We start from the raw sequence: 16048 nt of genomic DNA on the forward strand, positions 1-16048 counted from the left end.
CATTTTGATGATGTGGCTAGTGTTTCATGTAGTGGTGTATTGGGAGTCATTAAAAAAAAAAAGCACTCCATTTTCACTTAGAAACAAATTCTTATCTCTAGAATTTGGGATGAGGAGTGGCGGGTTAGAACTTCTATTTGGTTAACCAAATAAGAATTGTTTCTTACTTTATCTTAATCAGCCAAACATTCTTTATTTTACTATATATATATATACATATATATATATATGTATATAATTCATATATATATACTTTATATATATATATATACTTTACTGTTTACTGTTTACATATATATACACTTTATTGTTTACTATCCTAATCAGCCAAACATTCTTTACTTTACTATATATATATATATATAATTCACTTATTCATGCTATATATCAATATATTCCAGGTACTGGGAGAAAGAACAGTGATAAAATCATTAGCAAATCAGCCACAGTTTCTGTTCTCATGTGGATTACCAGGTGGTGGAAAATAAAAATAGTTAAGGAAAAGTTTGCTCATTCAGTTTTTTTAACAGTATTAATTGGGGCAGAAAAGAGAAGCTGAGGTTGGTATGAAAACGAAGGGGATTACCAGGTGAGAATTTTGTTTTTGTTACTAATACGATATCTTAGTTAACTAGTAAAGTTATCCCTATCAATGTCCCAGACTACTGCCATTTAGATAAGTAGCTCACCCTTCTACATCTATTTCTCTCCCAACATCTCAAAATATAATTTATTTAAACAAAATAATGGTACATTTTAGAGTGACACTGAAAGGAAAGAGAATTTAGGAAAACGTTATTTGAGTAACATGTATCAGGAGCTTTAGCACGTTATTCTTTAAAAAAAAAAAATTGTACCTTCCTTAAGAAGTAGACATAAATATCCTATGCTTTTTCCTTTTTTAAAAAACACAGTGAAAGAAATTGAAAGTGAAAGTTGCTCAGTAGTGTCCGACTCTTTGTGACCCCATGGGCTGTACAGTCAGTCCATGGAATTCTCCAGGCCAGAATACTAGAGTGGATAGCCTTTCCCCTCTCTAGGGGATCTTCCTAACCCAGGGATTAAACCCAGGTCTCCTGCATTGCAGGTGGATTCCTTACCAGCTGAGCCACAAGGGAAGCCCAAGAATACAGGAGTGGGTAGCCTATCCCTTCTCCAGGGGATCTTCCCAACCCAGGGCCTCCTGCATTGCAGGCGGATTCTTTACCAATTGAGCTATCAGGGAAACATCTCCAAGATGCAAGAAATTTGCCCAAGGTCTTATAGATACACAGTGTCAGGACTGAAATTTAAGTTCACCTCCTCACTCCCAAATCCAAGCATCAATTCATTGTACTCTACATCATTTTTATCTTCAATGAATCAGGGCAAGTCCTCGGGTTCTATACAGAAAAAGCCACTAGGACCTCAGAAATACACCGGAGACTGAAAGCGGTCCCCCAGCTTCCTGACTAAGGTCCTTTTCAGGGATCTGCCGGCTGAAGCCCCTCGCAAACTTTTCCTGTCAGAGTCCTCCAGGATTTTGCATAATTACACACTGCTTTGCTCTAGGTTCCTCCCTTTCGTTTGGCCCTTCTCAAATGGGAATTAATCCAGCCTCAAACAAGCTGTTTTTAAGTGAAGATTTTACTGTGATTATTGCTTGGGAGAAAGAAGCTGCCTTTTCGTCTCCCTCCTCCAAATGCCTTATTTACAGACTAGAAATCATGGGGCATGTGTCCAATTGATACATTTCCCTTCAAATAGCAGATCCAACACTGAAGTGGGATGCAAATTTAATTATTCCACATGTACAGGAGAGAACAGAAACAGAATCTCATTGTTAAATTTGTTCTCCTATGTTGGAAAGATTAAAAACAAAAGATGCTGAAGTGGTTTGTGTGAGCAGAATACATTTTGGTTCATATAAATGTGAGGCAACGAAATAAGGGCAACAGAGGGCTTATTTCTACCACATGGAAGTATTAGTTCTAAATATTTCTTCTCAGAAATCTTTGCTACTCACCTGCGCACCCCAAGAGAGACTTTAATCCCTTTCTATGTGGTGATTTCTCCAAATAATCCCCTTCAAACACCTTATCCTCCAGCCGAGCCCATCTATTTACTTTTTAAAATTAATTTGAAATAAAATGGAGGTATAATTAAGTAGAATATAAATGATAATGACTAAAAAAGCCTCTGTGGCTGGCTACTTAGAATCAAACCTTGGCGTTGTGTCTTAACAGTTGTATGCTTATTAGCTCAGTTGTGTCTGATTCTTTGCAGCCCCATGGACTGTAGCCCACAAGGCTCCTCTGTCCATGAAATTCTTCAGGCAAGATTACTGGAGTGGGTAGCCTTTCCCTTCTCCAGGGGATCTTCCCAACCCAGGGATCAACCCCAGGTCTCCTGCATTGCAGGTGAATTCTTACCATCTGAGCCACCAGGGAAGCCTAATAGTTATATAACCTTGGGCAAGTAATACTTGACTTCTGCTCCTGTCTCTTGCCTCATAAAATGGGGACAATTGATGGTATTCATTTCCTGAAGCTTTTGTGAGGAGAAAATAAGTCAATATAAGAATTGTACCCACAACAATGCCCAGAACTTGGTAAGCACTCAATAAACTGTAGTCATTTTCAGAATACATTCTATACTTATTTCCTTTTCCTTTTCAGTATATCCTTCAAGATTCAACTCAAATGTTGCCAATCCTATTAATCTATTCCTCTATCCAATAGTTCTCATCTCTGAAATTCCCATTAAACATTACATTTATTCGACCCAAATCCCCTGGAGCAAAGAAAAGAGATCCTCTTACTCTCTTATAGAATAGGGACAAAGTGCTTGCTGATCACTCAAGTGAATAAAAGGACAGGGAATGTTTTAATTAGAACCCTTGAGGGCTTACTGCTACCCAAACCCTGTGCCATTATTATCTCCTTTAATCTTTGCAGCATTGTCGGAGGTAGGCTTTGTTATTTGTATTATACAGATAAGAAGATGTAAAGTTCAAGTCTGATAACTTTAATAACCTTGCACATGGACACAAAGGCAGTATGGAAATTTGATGCTGCATCTCTGTTTGGCTAACTCCAAAGTTTTGTAACCACTAAGCAATACTGACCTAGGGACCCCAAGGACAAGCCATGAAGTGCTTCTGTATGAAATCTGAGTTTCAAATTTACTGAATTTCTTCCAGGTACGTGTTTTTCTGTTAATGAGAATTGTTTTAGATCAGAAACCGTGTTTGAGTTCCCCTGATGAATCCTAGATTGAGACGAAGAGAGAGTAGACAGTAGCATCCTTCTTCACCCTTATCCCCAAGCCATGTATTATCTCTGAGAGAGGGACTGCCTTCTTGATCACTCAGGGTCCCCACTCTTCCAGTTGCCAGCTTTCTTGAGCCTGATTATCAACTTGCCCCTTCATTTCTTCTCTTTTCAAGCCATGAGGCCTTATTACAATTTTTTGCATGTTCACCCTTCTTTAAGTCGTTTTGGCCATAGTCCCATCAGCCCTTCCCTCACTCCAAAGTTCTTGCCTAACCAAATCTCATCCTAGCTAACTCTTCCTCTGGGAAGACTGTGTCTGGTCATTCCATGGATCACACTGCCTTGAATTTGCTCATTAATTTCTTATATCTCTGCAGAGGCCTATATTCTCCCTGAGGTTAGAGGTGTCTTCTTCTTTATTCACAATTAATTCCCCAAACAGACCAGCTACTAATAGGGAAGAATGAAGTAGGTCAGAAACAGAAAATCAAATATTATGTATTAATCCATATATATGGAATCTAGAAAAATGGTACAGATGACCCTATTTCCAAAGCAGGAACAGAGACATAGATGTAGAGAATGGACATGTGGACACCAGAGAGGAAAGGGAGAGTGGGATGAAATGGAAGATCAGGGCTGACATACATACACACATGGGTAACACAGATCGCTAACAGGAACCTGCTATGAAGCACAGTAAGCTCAGCTCAGTGCTCTGTGATAACTAAGATGAGTGGGTTGGGGGGTGGGGAAGGAGGTCCAACAGGGGGGAATATATGTATACATATAGCTGATTCACTTCATTGTACAGCAGAAATTAACACAACATTGTAAAGTAGTTATTCTCCAATAAAAAAAAAAAAAAACGGAAAATGTAAGGCAGAAAAGTTAAGAATCAGAGGAAGATTTAAAGATGTTATACTGCTGGCTTTGAAGATGGAGAAAGGGGCCATGAGCTGAGGAATGCAGGCAGCCTTTAAAAGCTGGGAAAAAATAAAACAAGCTTTCCCCTAGAGCTTCTACAAAGAAATGTAGCCCTAACATCATCTCGATTTTAGCCCAGTGAAAGCTATTTCAGACTTGCAACTCCCAAAAGTATAATAAATTTGCATTGTTTAAAGCCTCTAAAAAAAGAGGCAAGGAAGGAGGTAAAGAGCAGAGAGGGAAGGATCTGAGATGATGAAAGAGATGGAGAATGGAAAGAATAACCAGAACTCAGATTCCTGACTCCTGGTCCAGAGAACACAATTATCTCAACAGAATCCCTTCTCTAGCAGATCTTCCCAACCCAGGAATCGAACTGAGGTCTCCTGCTCTGCAAGCGGATTCTTTACCAACTGAGCTATCATGGAAGCAGAATTCTTCAAGAAAGTTTTAAAACAAAAGAAAACAGAAGAGAAAATCTTTTCTAGGTTATCTGAGCCTTACTGGTGTTAGAAAAATCCCTCAAAGTTTTAGGAAGCAGCTAAATTTAATTCCTCCTCCTCCGGTCTACACTATCTTCCCCCGCCCACCCCTTCCCAAACAGCATGTAAGGGAGAAATAATTTAAAGATGAGATAACCTGGAGAAATGGACCAGTAATGTGGATACAAACTTCGCCTCCCTTGCTTCCCTTATAGCTACTGACTTGTTCTTATTCTAGGCCCAGTGTTTTTTAAGAATTTAGCATGTATGTGAATCAATTGGAGAGCTTGTTTTTTTGTTTTTTTTTTTTTTTTCATTTATTTTTATTAGCTGGAGGCTAATTACTTTACCATATTGTAGTGGTTTTTGCCACACATTGACATGAATCAGCCATGGATTTACATGTGTCCCCATCCTGAACCCCCTCCCACCTCCCTCCCCATCCCGTCCCCCTGGGTCTTCCCAGTGCACCAGCCCCGAGCACTTGTCTCATGCATCCAACCTGGACTGGTGATCTGTTTCACACTTGATAATATACTTGTTTCAATGCTATTCTCTCAGATCATCCCACCCTCGCCTTCTCCCACAGAGTCCAAAAGTCTGTTCTATACATCTGTGTCTCTTTTTCTGTCTTGCATATAGGGTTATCATTACCATCTTTCTAAATTCTATATATATGTGTTAGTATACTGTATTGGTGTTTATTTTTCTGGCTTAATTTACTCTGTATAATGGGCTCCAGTTTCACCCATCTCATTAGAACTGATTCAAATGAGTTCTTTTTAATGGCCGAGTAATATTCCATTGTGTATTTGTACCATAGCTTTCTCATCCATTCATCTGCTGATGGGCATCTAGGTTGCTTCCATGTCCTGGCTATTATAAACAGTCCTGCGATGAGCATTGGGGTACACATGTCTCTTTCAGTTCTGGTTTCCTCGGTGTGTATGCCCAGGAGTGGGATTGCTGGGTCATATGGCAGTCCTATTTCCAGTTTTTTAAGGAATCTCCACACTGTTCTCCATAGTGGCTGTACACATTATCACAGAAATGCAAATCAAAACCACAATGAGGTACCATTACACGCCAGTCAGGATGGCCACTATCCAAAAGTCCACAAGCAAGAAATGCTGGAGAGGGTGTGGAGAAAAGGGAACCCTCTTACACTGTTGGTGGGAATGCAAACTAGTACAGTCACTATGGAAAGCTTGTTAAAATGCCCTCCTAAATGAAAGGCAAAGGAGAAAAGGGAAGATATATCCATCTGAATGCAAAGTTCCAAAGGATAGCAAGGAGAGATAAGAAAGCCTTTCTCAGTGATCAATGCAAAAAAATAAAGGAAAACAATAGACTGGAAGGACTAGAGATCTCGTCAAGAAAATTAGAGATACCAAGGGAACATTTCATGTAAAGATGGGCTTAATAAAGGACAGAAATGGTATGGATCTAACAGAAGTAGAAGATCTTAAGAATAGGTGACAAGAATACACAGAAGAACTGTACAAAAAAATATTTTAATGACCCAGATAACCACAATAGTGTGGTCACTCACCTAGAGCCAGACATCCAGCAGTGTGAGGTCAAGTGGGCCTTAGGAAGCTTCACTATGAACAAAGCTAGTGGAGGTGATGGAATTCCAGTTGAGCTATTTCAAATCCTAAAAGACGATGCTGCTAAAGTGTTGCACTTAGCAGTGGCCACCCGACTGGAAAAGGTCTGTTTTCATTCCAATCCCATAGAAAGGTAATGTCAAAGAATGTTCAAACTACCATAGAACTGCACTCATCTCACACACTAGCAAAGTAATGCTGAAAATTCTCCAAGCTAGCAACAGTACATGAACCAAGAACTTCAGATGTTAAACTGGATTTAGAAAAGGCAGATGAACCAGAGATCAAATTGCTAACTCTGTTGGATCACAGAAATAGCAAGAGAATTCCAGAAAAACACCTGCTTCTGCTTCATTGATAGTGCTATAGCCTTTGACTCTGTGGATCACAAGAAATTGTGGGAAATTCTTAGAGATGGGAACACCAGACCACCTTACCTGCTTCCAGAGAAATCTGTATGCAGGTCAAGAAGCAACAGTTAGAACTGGACTTGGAACAATGGCTTGGTTCCAAATTGGGAAAGGAATACATCAAGGCTGTGTATTGCCACCTTGCTTATTTAAGTTACATGCAGAGTATAACATGTGAAATGCTGGGCTGGATGAAGCACAAGCTGGAATCAAGATTGTTAAGAGAAATATTAATAATAAAATAATAATAAATAATATAACACCGCAGACGACACCAGGCTTACAGCAGAAAGTGAAGAGGAACTAAAGAGTCCCTTGATGGAAGTGAAAGAGGAGAGTGAAAAAGCTGGCTTAAAATGCAACATTCAAAAAATGAAGATCATGGCATCCGGCCTGTCACTTCACAGCAAACAGATGGGGAAACAGTGGAAACAGTGGCAGACTTTATTTTCTTGGGCTCCAAAAGTCACTTCAGATGGTGACTGCAGCCATGAAATTAAAAGATGCTTGCTGCTTGGAATAAAGCTATGACTAACCTAGACAGCATATTACAAAGCAGAGACATTACTTTGCCAACAAAGGTCCATGTAGTCAAAGCTATGGTTTTCCAGTAGTCTTGTATGGATGTGAGAAGACCATAAGAAGACAGAGCACTGAAGAATTGATGCTTTTGAACTGTCGTGTTGGAGAAGACTCTTGAGAGTCCTTGGACTGCAAGGAGATCCAACCAGTCCATCTTAAAGGAAATCAGTCCTGAATATTCACTGGAAGGACTGATGCTGAAGCTGAAACTCCAATACTTTGGCCACCTGATGCAAAGAACTGACTCATTGGCAAAGACGCTGATGCTGGGAAAGATTTAGGCGGGAGGAAAAGGGTACCACAGAAGATGAGATGGTTGAATGGCATCACCGACTCGATGGACATGAGTTTGAACAGACTCCAGGTATTGGTGATGGACAGGGAATTCTGGCGTGCTGCAGTCCATAGGGTCATAAAGAGTTGGACATGACTGAGTGACTAAACTGAACTGAGCACCCAGCTTTCAATCAGATTCTAATTGAACAGGTCTGAGACAGCGCCATCATTTGCTTTTCTGACAGCTCTCAGGTGATACTGATATTGCTGCCCTGCAGAGAACCTTCTAGTAGCAGTGATGTAGTTTAAGCGATGGGTCAGAGTCACCAGTTATTAGCATGGTGACTTTGTAATCATGTGAGAGTGATCTGTGGATCAATCCTAATGTTTTTGGTCCTTGAGAATTTTTATTGATGTTTTGAGCCATTTAAGATCCCGACTGAGATTAAAGAGGGGTTAGTTTCATAGTTTTGAGAGAATACTGGAAGCATGCATTGAGCATATGTACTTTCAAGAGATCTTGGCTGTGCACTGTCATTTTGATAGGATTAAACTATAAGGTTACAATGTAGGGTTCAAAGTAAGCTGGGTTCTGCAATAGACAGACATGCATCTGAATCCCATTTCTTTGCCATTCTAACCATATCCTTATTTATTCCATTTTCTCTCATAAAACATTATTATAATTGTGACTACTGCATAGGTATTATAGCACATGATAAGCACTCTATAAATATCTCTTCCCAACGTTAACAACTTAGTGACCAGAGACGTATTATATGTCTTTTGTTACCTGAACATTATCGACTGGAGTGTTTCAATATTCTCTTTCATAACGAATCACTGACCACAGGCATTCGTTTCTGAAAAATTGCCCCAGTCAATAATGTGTTAATAACCACGGAAAATAACTTCATAAGATAAATATTATTATCTTCCCTTGACTGATGAAGACACTGAAATGTATGTACTCATTTAAGGGCTTCCCTGGTAGCTCAGCTGGTAAAGAACCTACCTACAACATAGGAGAACCCAGTTCAATTCCTAGGGTGGGAAGATCCGCTGGAGAAGGGGTGGGCTATCCACTCCAGTATTCTTGGGTTTCCCTGGTGGCTCAGATGGTAAAGAATCCTCCTGCAATGTGAGACCTGTGTTTGATCCCTGGGTTGGGAAGTGCCCCTGGAGAAAGGAATGGCTTTGATACCCTGGAGAAAGAGTGGACATGACTGAGTGAGTTTCACTTTCAAGGCCACACTGTCACTTGGAGTCAAAATCAGTATTTAAGCTTGGATCAGCCTGATTCCAAATCCTTTGCCCTTTAAGCACTAAGCTAGAGTGGATGGAATCTTTGATATTTAGTTGATGTTGTTTTCAAGATACCTGCTTTGCTCTGCTCAGTCGTGTCTGATTATTTGTGACCCCATGGACTGTAGCCTGCCAGGCTCCTCTGTCCATGGGATTCTCCACGCAAGAATACTGAAGTGAGTTGCCATTTCCTTCTCCAGCAGATTTTTCTGCCTCAGGGATCAAACCTGGGTCTCCTGCATTGGAGACAGATTCTTTACCAGCTAATCCATCAGGGAAGCTCCTCTTAGGGATACCTACAAAACCTAAAAGTAAACAACCCAGTGTATGCAACTCTGCTATTTCTCAACCCAGGATGGGAATGTCAACCCCATACTTGGCACAGCCTTTGGGATCGGGAGGCTCTGTGACCTCATCTCACTGCATGCTCCTCTGCACCAGAACAAAGAAGGCAGCTGAAAATCATGTATCAATTATGGATAATCTTGTCTCCATTTAGCACAGGCAAGTGATTCCTCATTGTCTCTGTCAAATAAACCAGCCCTTAGTTCAAGCCATTTCCTCTAGAAACCTAGCTTCCATTCCTCCACCCTAAGCTTGGTTAGATTAACATTAATGATTTTTCCTCTCAGATGGGTCCCAGAGCGTTGGACTCTGCCAAGCCATTTTCCACTCAGAATGTTTCCTGCCCTGGCCTGTTGCTTGCAATGTGGTCCTTTCTCAATTTGGACGTAGCAGCTGTTGAACAGATGCTCACCCACTTAGATTTGGAATGGAGGCCTTGAAAGATGTAGAGAGAGCCTGGTAGACCAAGAAAGAGAGTCGAGCACTGCAGATAAATGTGTGATGAATTCTGGAACTGGAGAATCTAGACCAGGCAGGGGCAAACCACCACAGGGCTGGACAGTTGATTTCAAGTGATGAAGACACAGATTTATTCTAATTTTCCCACCAAATCTGTATCAGTAATTAAAAAAAAAATAATTGCAGGGTAATTGCTGAAGCAGCCATGGGTATGCACATGTCCCCTCCCTCTCGAGTCTCCCTCCCATCTCCCACCCCACCCCGCCCCTCTAGGTTGTCAGAGCACCTGATTTGAGTCCCTCGCGTCATATACCAAGTTCCCACTGGCAGTCTATTTTACAGATGGTGATGTCTATGCTTTCTGTGCTCCTCTCCCCATTCCCCCCCCCTCTGCTTCCACTGTGTCCATAAGTCTGTTCTCTCTGTCTCCTTCTCTACTGCTGCCTTGCAAGTAGGTTCATCAGCACCATGCCTCTAGATTCCATATACATGTGTTAACATACGACATTTGTTTTTCTCTGACTTACTTCACTCTGCGTATTTAAAATAATTTTAACTACTTTTTTCTCTTATCAGAAATTAAAAAATACAAAAGACACAGATCCAAAAGTCTATATGTCCTAACTTCCTTACTCCAGAGATCATCTGGATGATCGTCTTTGTTGATAATATCTGCATATCCTAGAGTTTGCATAAATATCAAAGCATTTGATATAAATGTTTACTGTTTTGAAAGCATGAATGACATTACATGATATTTTGTACACTGTTTTAATATTTTTCCTGAAGTATAAAGTGCATACAGAAAAAAGTGCATGCATTTTAAGTTTATAACTCTTTGATTTTTTTTTTATAAGCTGAATGCTCCTATGTAACCAGTTGGACACAGATCAAGAAACAAAGAAAACAGAACCCCCAAAGCCCCCTTCTGTACCATATGCTTTTTCATTTAATAAAACAACTTGGTGATCTCTCCATTTCAGCATACCATTTCTTTTAACAGTTATTAGATCTACCATTTTCTTTTAATAGTTATTTGACTGCATAAAAAAGCTATCATATATTTAATAAATTGACTACTGATAGACATTTAGGCTATTTCCAGTTTTGCTTTATAAATACCTCCATGGACATGCTTCTATGTATCTCTTTGCACATCCCCGAGCAGTATTCTTTAAAATATATTCTTGAAAGAGAATTGTAATAACAAAGAGTATCTACATTTGAATAGTTAAGAATGTCTTAAAATTGCCCCATAGAAGGGTTATATTAATCCACACTTCCACACCACTATCAAATTCAGAAAAATGCGTTTCTTTAATAGAACTACTTGCTGAATATATATGATTTAGAATATACTGACAAAAAAGTATAAATTACCAGTTGTCTTACTACCTAGAGATAACATTGTTTTTATAAACAGGTGAAATATTTGTCTTAGACTCAAGGAGTTGATCTAAAAGGGTGTTGAGAAGAGACAGACTGGCCTGATACAAACTCAACTGAAGTTCTAAAAGAGAAGCGGATCTCTTTCAGTTTAGCCCCAAACGTTTCCACTGCACCATTCTGGCAGCTCCCGCGGCTTCTCCTCCTCTCTCTTTGGACTAACACACCAGTGGCCTGGAGGAAAGGACGGACAGCACACTCTTCCACCGGAGAGGGGGCCCAGGTGACTAGCAGCCAGGCAGTAGAGCTTGTTACGCTTCCAGTGTAGATGATAAATAGGCATTACGGGGTCTGTTCTTTGGAGTACAGATTCTCTGATAAAAGGAATAGGTCCTTATATACTGTCACTGAGAGGCAAACTCCTTTCTTTATCTCCCCATGCATTTCTCACTGCTGACAATCATTGAATAATATTTCCACTCCATATATAAGGGAAGAAAATGTTCAGTAAAGAGTTCCCATGAGGGATGAGATGTCATTAAACATAACATCAGATAAAGTAGAAACACTCCTCTTGTATCCATCTCCCTCTCCCTTGCTGTTCTTTTTGGTTCTACCTGTGGCGTCATATTTCTAAGCAAACAACTCGAACAACTCTTCTGGGAGTATTTTCTATCCACATGCTTCCTTCTGCCTTTGGATTCCTGGCAAAAAAAAAAAAAAAACCAGCACAACACAGGTTTTCAGAGCTGAATGGGATCTTACAGGTGTCTGGATTCCCCAAAATCTCAAAGTCATTTGTGGACCATGTTTAAATCATTGCTTCTCAAGAACCCATTTCTGCTGATACACACTTTGTGTCTACCACACTAACCAGACTTAGTCTACCTAGAGGACAATTTAAACCTTAGATTTTCCTTCTCCCCTAGACTATAATCTCCATGTATCTTTATTTTGTTTGCAGCCAAAAGCTCAGAACCCAAAGCAGTATCTGGCATAAAGCAATCATCCTCTAAAATTCTACACAGTAAATAAATGAAAGAACTAATCCAACTTTACCTCTCTGCTAGACCATACTGAAATCCATTCCTTCTCTTAATTTCCAAACATTATGAATTACTAGACCTACTCTATTTTAGTGTTCTTTCTCGCCTGTTAGGTATTTGGCCATTATTGTTTCAGTGAATAGTTTAGCTATCCTTGTGGAAACTCATAATGGTTACCGAAAGATCTAGTTAGAAACACCATGGTCAAGCCAGATTAGATGCAGCAAATACAGACTAGAAATGACATCCAGAAGCCTATGGAATTGTATTCAACTTCAGGTGCTGGAGGAAACAGCAGGCAAGGGGTAGCAAGGGGTAGACGGAGGCATGAAAGAAAGCCTGAGTGTGGACATGATTAATACCTGGGCTGCCCAGGAGATGTTAACAGGCAGGTGGAACGCGATGTCAGGAGGGGAGATGATGATAAAGGGAGACCCTTGCTGAGGCGATGATAAGATGGAGGTGAAAAACTCCAGGGGGACCCCAGGTTCAGGAACAGGACTCAGTTCTATTAGGTCCAAAAGAGAAAGGTAGAACCTCAGTCTGAGAGGAGACTGCGGATGCTTGGAACTTGTTCTTAGTTGGGACTGAAGTGCTGAGGATGGAAGCCTGGATGCTGTAAGTAAAGGGGAGCAGGATCGGCATTGCTCAGATCAAGGCAGAATCTCAGTTACTGGGATGAGGAAGTTGGAGTGCAAAGCTGAGTCACTGGTCCCAGGCAGAGTTGCTGTGAGAGCAGGAAGGAAGCCTACCCAGCAGGCTGCGTGAGAACGTGAGCGCTCAGAGCCTGCCACAGTCTTCCTGTCAGTGTGCGTGAAGACTAGACGGCCAGAACGGACAAGGAGTTTCATGTTCTGGTCCCTGGTCCCTACTCCAGCCTTTGTTGTTGTTGTTCAGTTGCCCAGTCGTGTCTGACTTTTTGCAACCCCATGGGCTCCAACACGCCAGGCCTCCCTGTCCTTCACCATCTCCGGGAGTTTGCCCAAGTTCTTGTTCATTGCATTGGTGATGCCCGCCTTGCCTCCCTGTTTTTGTTTTTTTTCCCCCTCACTGTACCTGTCTCAGCCAGCTCAGATTACTGTAACAAACACTATAGACTGGGTGGCTTAAACAACAAGCATTCAGTTCTCATAGCTCTGGAGGCTGCAAATCCAAGATGAGTGTGCCAGCATGGCCAGGCTCTGGTGAGAACCCTCTTCCTGGCTTGAAGGCTGCTACCTTCTTGCTGTCTCCTCAAATGGCATGAAGAGGGAGCTCACTCTGGTTTTGTCATCTTCTTCTAAGGGTCCTAATCCCATCACGGAGGCTCCACCATTATGGTTTCATCTAAACTTAATTACCCCCCAAAGGGACCACCTCCAAACGCTGTCACATGGGGCATCAGGGATTCAATATATGGATTTTCCCAGGACAGAAACATTCAGTTCACAGAAGACCCATAGAGTACAACCAGAATACATTTGCTTTCTTCTCATAAATGTGCCATAGGGTCTGGACACACTGTTCCTTTTGCCTGGAATGCTTTCCATACCTGTTTGTCTAGTTAACTCATGCTGACATTTTAGACCTCTGGCCAGAAGACACTGCCTCTAGGAAGCCTTAATTATCTCTTCATTTGACCAAGATACACCTGTCTGTGGCCCTGTAACTCACTACTCTCGTATTTCATTACTCATATCCATGGATATGGCAGTTTTCTGCTTACTCTTCTCTCCTCCACCCAACTGAATGCTAATTAATAGCAGAAAATAATATGTACACCTTAGTCATCACTGAATCTTAAACATCCAGCATCCAGAATAATTTTTCTTCTATGTAGTAAATGTTCACTATTTGCTCAACAGCTGAATATACAAATCTCAAAAATGTCAGTTTTGGTTTATTCATTTTTAATAAGGTGCATTAAATGCCTCTCAACTACCCTGGTATTTCCATTATAAATTATGATGGACATTTCTATTTATTCTAAACCAGGAATAAGCCAAACTCTTAGGAGATTATGGCTAGTTTATACATTGGACAGATCTTAAATCAGTGCCTTAATGTAACATTTTAAGTAAAAGAAGTTCTGGGCTTGAAGTGAAGTGACTTGAGTTTGTGTAACAGACCTATCACTCAAATTCTCTGATTCAATAACTATAGTTTAAGATTGTTCTTTCTACCCAGTGAGTATCAAGTAGACTGTGAATATTGGCAATCTCACCAGCAATCCCTAAGCTCAGAACAAAGTGACTCAGAAGACTAGACCTGCTCAAGTGGTATGCAGTTCCTGAAGTCCTATCTGTCACCAGTGTTGGTTGGACTGAATTTTGTGTAGTGACTCTTTTCCTGTATCTGTTTCCCCTCTCTCTAAGAAGAAGAAGCCCATGGATTCTTCCTTTTTCTCTCTCTTTTTGCCTTTCTCTCTTCTACCTATATATCCAACTCTCAGCATTTCTACTACATTATTAACTGGGACTTGTCCAGTTAAAGAGCTCATAGAGCTTCTTATTTCATGGCTGCTCAACAGCAGTCAGATTGGCAGGCCCAAGAGGAACTGCAGTCCCTCAAACATTTGCAGCATGAATGGGAAAAGATGAGCAATAAAAAAGGAATTGTGAGAGAAACTAGTAGGCTCACACGGGCCCCACATGTCCACATGCACCTTGTATGGTAGGAGATGACTGCAGTCATCATCACTGCAGTACTAGTTCATCTCCCTTTTGTCCTTCAAATATCTGGCTACAATCAATCTATTTGACTCTGGGAATTCAAGTTCTCTTAATTCTCTCTGGGTCAGATTTCTGGTCATTTCTCTCATGGTCTCACTGCAAGCTAGAGGCAGTGAGTACTTTTTTCTTTAACGGACTGATCCAAGCCTAAAACATTGTGAGATGGTTGCATCGTCAACAGGGGAGGGGGTGGTATTGATGACTTTTCAAGTGTCTTCTAATCTGGATTTCAAAAATTCCATGGCTAAGTGAATGCTTTGTTTTTCTTCTCTAAGACTGAAAACTTGCTCTTGTCCTCATAAATATTTAATCAACAAATTTTTACTGCACATATTGTGCCAGGTCTTGGTTTCTGCTTTCAGTTTTATTGATCACAGCCACCTTTCGTGTTAATTTCAGACAGACTCTGCCTGGTGATTTGTGCCAGGCACCACTCCTCCCTATGGCAGTCACTGTCTCTGAGCCTCTAAATTCAGTATTTGTTTATCTACATGTTTCTCAAAAATGTGATGCACAACTATCTGAGTCAGAGAAGTCACTAGAGTATATAGTAAGTGGTTACAAACCTGGCTTCTGGAGCTGGATCTGCCTTGGCCACCTACCAGCTATGGCACGCTGAGGAAAGCACTTAACCATGTAGAACAATTCCTGGTAGGGGAAGTCCTGGGTAAACGCTAACTGTCAGAATCACGCAGAGGTTCTGTGACATTGCAGGCTCAGAGATGTTCACGTGATGGAACTACTGTCTGTGTTTGTTGCAAAGATAATTCTTGTTTATTGAAACTTGTACAGTCACTGAATTTTATGACCTCCCTCCAGTTTCCTCATTCTCCTTCTCATACCCCATCAATAACTGGGTTCAAATCCCATTCTCGTAGAGAGTTTTGCAGCCAGTTACCAATGTGGGGGGACAGTACCTTGTACTGCCAAGCAATTCTGGGATACCAACTGAGTGAACTATAATTCAATTCAACTCTGACATAACACCATCTACCTGGAGAGAGCATCAGATCCCTTGAGTTAAGGGCGAGGTCCCACAAGAACACCCTCCACTTTGGTTGTCAATCCCAAGCCCAAGTCATTACCTGTACTTCTGATAAATTCACTGTGAATGAATTCCTAGCAAATTTAATTTGCTAGAGCAGCTCAAAGAACAGGAAACTAGATTACTTACTAGATTATTGGTTTATTACAAAGAATTACAAAGGATATGAGTCAACAGCCAGACAAAGACATACATAGGATGAGGTTCTGA

At 40.8% G+C, this 16048-nt stretch overlaps 1 protein-coding gene across 1 annotated transcript in view; it reads right to left on the bottom strand.

The window, feature by feature from the left end:
- The window catches only part of LOC133071010 (alpha-1,6-mannosyl-glycoprotein 2-beta-N-acetylglucosaminyltransferase-like), a 77916-nt gene that overhangs the window by 51372 nt on the left and 10496 nt on the right, over positions 1–16048 (bottom strand). Inside the window, 1 exon segment of the mRNA XM_061163228.1 lies at positions 12445–12590. Coding sequence (XP_061019211.1) covers positions 12445–12590 — 146 coding nt within the window.

Source organism: Dama dama, chromosome 16 (assembly GCF_033118175.1).
Source record: "Dama dama isolate Ldn47 chromosome 16, ASM3311817v1, whole genome shotgun sequence".
Taxonomy (NCBI): domain Eukaryota; kingdom Metazoa; phylum Chordata; class Mammalia; order Artiodactyla; family Cervidae; genus Dama; species Dama dama.